The sequence below is a fragment of the Vicia villosa genome, linkage group LG2, assembly GCF_029867415.1.
Source record: "Vicia villosa cultivar HV-30 ecotype Madison, WI linkage group LG2, Vvil1.0, whole genome shotgun sequence".
Taxonomy (NCBI): Eukaryota; Viridiplantae; Streptophyta; class Magnoliopsida; order Fabales; family Fabaceae; genus Vicia; species Vicia villosa.
Window position 1 is genome coordinate 69,095,377 of NC_081181.1, and position 9,354 is coordinate 69,104,730.

General features: G+C 32.8%; 1 protein-coding gene across 1 annotated transcript; it reads left to right on the forward strand.

The window, feature by feature from the left end:
• Positions 1 to 924: 924 nt before the first annotated feature.
• Positions 925 to 5,137, forward strand: LOC131651237 (putative disease resistance protein RGA3). The gene has a single exon (XM_058920907.1). The coding sequence runs from the start codon at positions 1,154 to 1,156 to the stop codon at positions 4,421 to 4,423; it is 3,270 nt and encodes a 1,089-aa protein (XP_058776890.1). The 5' UTR covers positions 925 to 1,153; the 3' UTR covers positions 4,424 to 5,137.
• Positions 5,138 to 9,354: the final 4,217 nt, after the last annotated feature.

Consider the following 9,354-nt stretch of genomic DNA (forward strand, 5'->3'; position numbering starts at 1 on the left):
TAGTGTTTTTTTTTTTGGTCTAATGAAAGAGCCAACACAAGTAGTAGTATCCTTCAACCAAAACCAATAGTAAATTCTTATAGTATAATACTCCCTCTGGTCCCATTTATAAGAAAATATTCTCTCTTTAGATACATTGAATAAATAATATATCTGAACAACATACTATCTAGATACATTATTTATTCAATGTATCTAAAAAGAAAATATTTTCTTATAAATAGGAGCGGAGGTAATATAATTTTGGATTACCATTCTTTAAATATATGGAATGAATAGCAGAGTGCAGAATGTACATTTGTTTGTCATTCATCTCACTTAAAGGCTTTCTAGATGCTGCACTGCCCAAAATTAAAAAAGAAATATCATTCGCATTTCATTTTTAATACTTTTTGCTAGTAAAAATAGAGAGAGAACATTCTCCGGAAAATGTTTGAAATATGTAAAGAAGTAGTTATTCATAACTTACTAAAATATATTTATTACATAGATCAATTGATGAAACTATAATTTTAAAATTATAAAACATACCAAATGTTTGATCGACAAGTAGTAAAAATTTGGCAAGATACAACTTTTTTTTTTGGGTTGATACGGTTGATTTTTTTGTTAAAAAGTGATGAAGATACATGATTTTTTTAAAAAAATAAATCATCAATATACAACCGTTTTCTGATTTTTTTTTTTTTTTAAATAAATGAAGTTGCAAAGCATTGTTATAATTAATATAATCAATTTAACATAAATAATCAAATATTAAACATTGCTTTCCAATTTTAATGCCAATTATGCCCCTTGTTTTGGAATGACCAATAGAAACCATAAAATTGGAAGTAGCCCTGTCATAGAGGCCAATTGGAAACAGACACTTAATCCTACTCAATAATGTCGGTATTGATTGAAGTTTCAGCCTTGTTTCTCTTTTTTTACACATCATTTTCTTCTCGCTGTTTGTTTCTCTGAAATTTCAATCAAACAACTTTTGTAAAGTCACATTAATAATATTGGGTGGAATGTTGACTTGACAAAGTCTACTCCAAAACATCTCTTACCACTCATTCACTCACTCCTTCTTAATACATCTTCATTTCTCAACCAAAAACAAACAAGCTTTTTCTTGCGTTTAAATTCTTTTGAGCTAGAAATTTGAAAGATGGCTGAGGCTGTGCTTGAACTTGTGCTTCACAATTTGAAATCACTCGTTCAGAAGGAGATTGGCTTATTTCTTGGTTTTGATCAAGACTTTAATAGTCTTTCCAGCTTGCTGACAACAATCAAGGCTACTCTTGAAGATGCTGAGGAGAAACAATTCACTGACAGAGCAATCAAGGATTGGCTGCTTAAGCTCAAAGATGCTGCTTACGTCCTCGACGACATCTTGGACGAGTGTGCCACTCAAGTGCTGGAGATGGAGTCTAAAGGACTGTCAAACAAGGTACAAAGCTCTTTCTTATTCTCTTTTCATCCAATGCATGTCGCTTTCCGTTACAAAATTGCTAAGAAAATGAAGAGCATAAGAGAGAGATTAGATGGAATTGCTGAAGAAAGGACCAAATTTCATTTGACTGAGATTGTTAGAGAGAAGAGAAGCGGAGTCCTTGACTGGCGCCAAACAACTTCAATCATTACTCAACCTCAAGTCTATGGAAGAGATGAAGATAAGGATAGAATTATAGACTTTTTGGTCGGTGATGCTTCTAGTGTCGAGGATTTATGTGTTTATCCAATAGTTGGTCTTGGTGGACTTGGAAAAACAACACTTGCCCAACTTATATTCAATCATGAGAAGGTAGTCAGTCATTTTGAGCTGAGAATCTGGGTATGTGTTTCTGAAGATTTTAGTTTGAAGAGAATGACAAAAGCCATCATTGAATCAGCAACTGGCCATGCTTGTGCAGAGCTAGATCTAGAGCCATTACAAAGAAAACTTCTAGATTTTCTAAAAGGAAAAAGGTATTTGCTAGTGTTGGATGATGTATGGGATGATGAACAAGAAAATTGGCAGCGGTTGAAATCTGTATTGGCATGTGGGGGAAAAGGCACATCAATTTTGGTCACCACTCGTCTTCTAAAGGTTGCAGCAATCATGGGAACAATATCCCCTCATGATTTATCTACGCTATCAGACACCGATTGTTGGCAGTTATTGAAACAAAGAGCCTTTGGACCAAATGAGGAAGAGAGGGAAGAACTTGTGGTCATAGGAAAGGAGATAGTAAAGAAGTGTGGGGGAGTGCCTCTTGCGGCAATGGCATTAGGAAGTTTCTTGCGATTCAAAAGAGAGAAAATAGAGTGGCTCGATGTAAAGGAAAGCAAGCTATGGAATTTACAAGGTGAAGATCATGTCATGTCTGCCTTAAGATTAAGCTACTTGAATTTGCCAGTAAAATTGAGACCTTGTTTTGCCTTGTGCGCACTGTTTCCCAAAGATGAAATAATAAACAAGAAGTTTTTGATTGATCTTTGGATGGCTAATGGGTTCATTTCATCCAATGCAATGCTGGAAGCAGAAGATATCGGGAATGAGGTGTGGAATGAGTTATATTGGAGATCATTTTTTCAAGATATAGAGAGAGATGATGTTGGTGAAATTGAAAATTTTAAAATGCACGACCTTGTTCATGATCTTGCTCAATCTATTGCAGAAGACGTTAGTTGTTGCGTTACGGAACAAAGCCTATCTAAAAGAATCCACCACCTCTCGATTTATAGTTGGAAATCATCGGAGTTAGTCAGTTCAATACAGTTACACGAGACTATATCATTGAAGACTCTTTTAATTTCTCAATACAACTATTTACCACCTCTTGTACTAACATGTTATTCTTTACGAGTACTAGATTTTCAAAGTATGAAAGAATTGCCATCTTGGATTTTTCGTTTGAAACATGTAAGGTACTTGAATCTTTCTTGGGGAAAATTCAAAACTCTTCCAGAATCCTTATGCAAGTTACGGAATTTGCAGATTTTAAAGTTAGATTATTGTATCCGCCTCCAAAGGTTGCCTTATAGGTTGGTAGAGTTGAAAGCTCTACAACATCTATCTTTAGAGGGCTGTTACTCACTATCTAGCTTACCTCCGCATGTAAAGAAATTGGCTTCCCTAAAAACTTTAACCATGTATGTAGTTGGCAAGAAAAAAGGGTTTCTTTTGGCGGAACTTGGACAAATGAACCTTAAAGGAACCCTTTGTGTTACACACTTGGAGAGAGTTAAAAGTATGGTGAATGCCAAAGATGCTAATATGTTGAGAAAGCACCTGAGTAATCTGGAATTGTCATGGGAGAGAAATGAAGATTCTCAAATACAAGAAAATGTCGAGGAGATTCTTGAAGTGCTTCAACCTCAAACACAACAACTTCAAAGGCTGGTAGTGAGAGGATATACAGGTGCCTATTTCCCACAATGGATGTCTAGTTCCTCTCTAAATATTTTAACCAATCTACGTCTTGTGAATTGCAAAAGTTGTTTACACCTTCCAGACTTGGGGAAACTTCCTTCTCTAAAGAATCTAACAGTATCTAACATGAGTCATGTAAAATACCTATATGAAGAATCATCCTATGGTGGAGTTGTAGGAGGTTTCACAAAACTAGAATTTTTGATGCTAGAGAAGATGTCAAACCTGGTAAGTTTATCAAGGGAGGACAGAGAAAACATGTTTCCGTACCTTTCAACACTTCAAATTACCGAATGTCCAGTAATATTGGAATTGCCTTGCCTTCCATCTCTCATTAATTTGTATGTAACAGGGAAATGCAGCCAACATGTACTAAGTTCAATTCATAAACATCATACTCTTGAAATCCTTTGTTTCAGAAATAATGAAGAGCTAAGATTCTTTTCAGATGGGATGCTAAGAGACCTCACTTCTCTAAAGATTTTTCACATTGATGGCCTTTCTAAGCTTGACCAACTCCCAGCTGAAATCAGTAATAATAATTCTATCCAAGAGATAAATATCATTGGTTGTGAGAATCTCAAGTCATTGCCAGGTGAATTATTACATGGATTGCACTCTCTTAACAAATTGAATATTACAAAGTGCGAAAAGTTCAAGCTATCAGAAAGTTTTCAATACCTCACTTGTCTGGAGGAATTGATAATTCAAAGTTGCCCAGAAATAGAAGGTCTGCATGAAGCATTACAACATATGACTACCCTTCAATCTTTGATATTGGGTGGTCTTCCAAACCTGGCATCCCTTCCTGACTGGTTAGGAAACCTAAGCTTGCTTCACAGTTTGAAGATTTGTAATTGTCCAAAACTGACATGTCTTCCCATGAGTATTCAACACCTTACTAGTCTGGAAACTTTGAAAATTTGCAATTGCAGTGAGTTAGGGAAGCGATGTAAAGAGAACACGGGTGAAGTTTGGCATAAAATAGCTCACATTCAATTCATTCATGTTCAAAACCATTAATATTATTTTTTATTAGTTGTTTTTCACGAATTCTTTAATTGAATTATAATTTAATACATTTTTATAAATTTTGATAATTAAAAAACAATAAATGTTCTTATCAACATAGTTGTTTAATACGTGACGTTCATTCTTACTCAAAATTTATACATTAATATGATCAACATGAGACAAATTTCTTTTTAAATTTTATAATGAATACCTCCATCTATTTAAAAACAAATCAGTTGTGATCCAAGAAAGAATTATCTAATTCACAAGTGAAGGTGACCAAGATTTAATGACGATTATATTGATTGTCCCAATGTCTTGCTCTAGTCTGACAAAGGGAGAAATTCCTGAAAACACTATAAGTTCTAAGTCAATGAAGATTAAAAGTGAGTCATATTATATTAGAATAATGTGTTCCTTGATGTGACGTATTTGTTAGAAATTTATAAAAAATTACAAGGTTAAGGTCCTAAAACCTTTTATACTAGACAACAATAAGATTAGACAATATCAAGGGATCCTTTAAGTATAATATGATGGTTTTGTTTCTTCTAATAACTCTAACCAATTGTCCTCAATGGAGAGATATATGTTAGTTTTCACAATATTATGTTCTTATTTGTAGATAACTACTTTAAAGAAATTACCTCTCCGGACCATCTTCTTCTATGTTAACAAAACGATACAATCTTTAGTTTTCTTGCCTCATTATTTGACGTAGATCTTTGAAGATTGCTTCTCGGAGACCATTAAATGTATACATCAGTACTTAACTTAGGCTTTTAGACATATCTCTTGTTGGGTCAGACCAAAGTGTCTTTGGTTTTGTCCTAAACGGAAATAATGTATTTAGCACATTCAACATTTGCTATAACGAATCGTCATCGTTATCAATCACAAAATTTTACTTATGAACATGTTCAAAGCCAAGAGCATGAACAAAAATCAGTTAATTTATGGATAACTAATATATCTTTAAATATGTAGAGAAGTGTTACTGTTTGCACAAATTTCTGACAAACAACCTCTAGCCTCTTGTTGAAGTTTGCTTGCAGAATCGGCTACAAAATCCTAAAAGTTAGTGTTAAGTTTGAAAAGTTTCTGGGGTTTAAAGTGAGTATTTGGACTAGGTAAAAAACGAATGAAATGCAAAAAAACTTAGGGTTTAAAGACTTAGAATATCTACGATATTATTTATCATAAATTATTGTAAATTTTGTGAGTTCATTTATTTTATAATTTATGTATTTTAATAAAAGAATTTAATGAAAATACATCAATGTAAAGTCGTCAGTGAAATCATAACCATTAATTTTTATTTACGTTTGACTTTTTCTTTAAATCACATATTATAAAATATTTTACACCGACAATTCACTATCTTTAAACTATAAATTAAATTTACTTGAAAATTGTAACTTTTTAAATATTTTGAATTCACATTCTTGAGTTTATTTTTCAAATAAACACCTTTGAATATATTTTGACTTCAACCTCTCAAGTATTCGATAAAACCAAAAGCGTTTATCTACATGTTCAAATAATTAAAAAATTCAATAAAAAAACTTTAATGAATATTCGTTTATTTCCTAATCAATAATTTTGTAATGATATTTCTAAATATTCTTGTTATTCTCTATCTTTCACAAAAGAATAAGATTTATTAATTATGTTTACCAAAAATTATTTTAATAAAGTGTTTGATGGGCGGTTTATCACAATATAAATGGATTCTTTTGTTTATTTTAAAATAATAATTTTTATTTCAATGAATGTTTACCATATAATTTATTTGTTACAAAAGAAATAAAACTTTTCAATATTAATTAGAATGAAAAACTAATATGAAACATTTAGACTTGAAAGAGCTATGTTAATATCAAAGAAGTTGTTGGGTTATATGTCTAAGAGTTGCTAATTTCTATGTTTATATATGTTTTTTTATTTAATTTAGGAAAAAAAAGAAGGTTGAGTAAAAAAGGAAAAAGTTTTTTTTTTAATAGTGAACTAGTAGGAAACCCGTGCGACTTTACGTTACATGTATCTAATTATGACTTGAAAAGTTCCTTTATATATCAAACATATATATTTAACCAAAATGCAAGCCAGACTTAGTCATGTTAATCCCAAAAACTTAATAATTAACAAGGAAAGTGCTAATAATACATCTAAACTTTTAGCTCTTTAAATAAAACAATAAACATATAGATGGTACAATCTTCAAATGCTATATTCTTAAATTATCAGAACCAATCACTAACAAAGCCTGCATCATGTACTTGTATAGTGAAATGCATAAAATAAGATTTATATGCCTGCATCATGTACTTGTATAGTGAAATGCATAAAATAAGATTTCTATTTATCAAAATTTTGGAAAAAAATAAATAAAGTGTGTGACATATATAGATACAAAGAATGAGTAACATTAATATATTTATAACTTATAATATATTTTTAATTCATGTGTTTGGAATATCAAACATAATATAGCTTATTTTGTCGTTCATAAATATTCACGTAATTTTGAATTATATATTAATAATATGTACCAACTTCATATTTATAATAAATCGTACAATCACTACAACACGGAACAGCTTTCACAGCGCTTTTTTTGGCCTTTAACAGCGCTTTAAAGCGCTGCCATAGCCAGCGCTGGCGTAGGCTACGAAAGCGCTTTTAAAAGCGCTCTAGTAGACCCCCCCTTTAAGAGCGCTTTCCTGGAAAAAGCGCTCTGGTAGGACCCCCTATTAGAGCGCTTTCCTGGAAAAAGCGCTCTGGTAGACCCCCCTTTAAGAGCGCTTCTTAGTAAAAGCGCTGGCAAAGACCAGTAAAAAAGCAAAAAAAATAAAAAAATTACGCAGCATACAAAAGCGCTTTTGGAAAGCGCTCTGGTAGGCCCCCCTATGAGAGCGCTTTTTCCAGAAAAAGCGCTCTCATAGGGGGGCCTACCAGAGCGCTTTCCAAAAGCGCTTTTGTATGCTGCGTAATTTTTTTATTTTTTTTGCTTTTTTACTGGTCTTTGCCAGCGCTTTTACTAAGAAGCGCTCTAGTATGTGGACCTTTAAGAGCGCTTTCTAGAAGCGCTGTAGTTGCTAAATGAGGTATTTTTATGTGCAGCCTATAATTTAATCCTCCCAGTCGACCTGTAATGTTTTCGACCTGTAATATTTTCGACCTGTAATATATTTTCGACCTGTAATATATTTTCGACTATATTATTTCAGCCATCAGTAAGACAATATATATACTAATATATACCATTATAATATCCAAAATTATATATATACATCATTACAAAATTATATATATACATCATTACAAAATCAACAATATTATAGTTCAAATCTGCATGAAAAATAGCTTAATATAAAATTGACACAATTCCTCTTTGATTTCTTCTAACTTTAGCTTCGAGTACCCAGCAGCACGGAATTCGTCAAGGTACTATAAAACAAAAACATAATATGAATAATATATTTAGGTAAATGTAATAAATTATATGAAATTATCTTAAGTTATAACTTTATACCGTGGGAGGAATCTCTAATTGATTCGCCTGAATGATTTCTTTCATAAACCTCAATACAAAGTATCCGCAGTCTGAACTGTTACGCTGTAGCGGACACTACATAGAAAAACAAATAAGATTCTATATAAGTTGTCTTGTTTTACCAAGTAGCATAAATATTATAAGCAAATTTGTGAAAAGTAATGTACCTGCACTTCGATCCAGGTGATGTTGTTTGATTTAGTCCGGGATACCTGTGCGTCCCGTTGACTACGGAATACTTGTATTGATCTAATTAACAAATATATAAAAGCATATGTTTAGATCAATCCCACAAATAAGTAAATATATAAATATACACGAATATATATTTAGAACGATCCTACTTACAAATCAACGATTTCCTTCATGGCCGGATAATTGGTCCATTCACCCTTTACCGAATTCAGATAATACACGACTTCCCTTATCGGGTTGATAGCAAGCAGCAACCAGTGTGCTCTATAAATTAAAACAATAGGTTATATGAAAATATTGCTATACACTAAAGAAACAGAGATTAGATGAATAAAGAATGAGAAACTAACCCTACTGGTCGGGTATTATACGCCCAAAGATGCAGACATTCTGTATTGCCGGTGGACATGAATCTATCGACTAAGCGCTGTCTAACAGATTCCGGATCCGAAACAATTTCCATTCCGCTGCAATGGGCGGAAGACACGAACCGGAATCTGTTAGACAATGCAGTCCCGCGCAACACTCTGTCATACAACAACCTTAAATAAAAACATAATAAACATTAGATTCTTTTCATTGAAAAGTGTAAATAAATTATATTGTGGGACTAATTAAATAATATATCGGATGAGTGAATATTACCGGATGTATGAATGCATATTACTGACGCCTAGTTGATCTTGGTTAAAAATCTCTTGCAAGTCATCAATTGTAATATGTGACTTGAACTCAATACCGAAGACACTTTCATCCATATCGATTTCCCGTAAAGCACCATCCTTCATATCGGACATATCAACCATTGTTGCGAGTGTCGCCCGGTATCGAGGCACAAAAGCACCGCCTTTTCTTGCCGCTTGCTTCGGAGGACCACTGGGTGGTACGCTACGAACCTGCTGCGTCACTTGTTGTGACTCCCGAGCGGATGCCTAAAAATCATATAAGTTAGGTAAAATATAAAATCATGCATATTTTGATTCAGATTATATATTAACACTTTAAATGTACCTCTTTTAGCGATGCAACAGACTCCTCCTCCTGTAAAATCCCTTTACCCTTAATTGCGGGTTTTATAGGAGCAGTCTAAAAATAAAATGTAAAACATAATTAATAAACGGTTTAGAATTGACATTCGAAAACTAAATGATTCATAATCGTTTTCAATTTACCTCATCACTAATGGTAA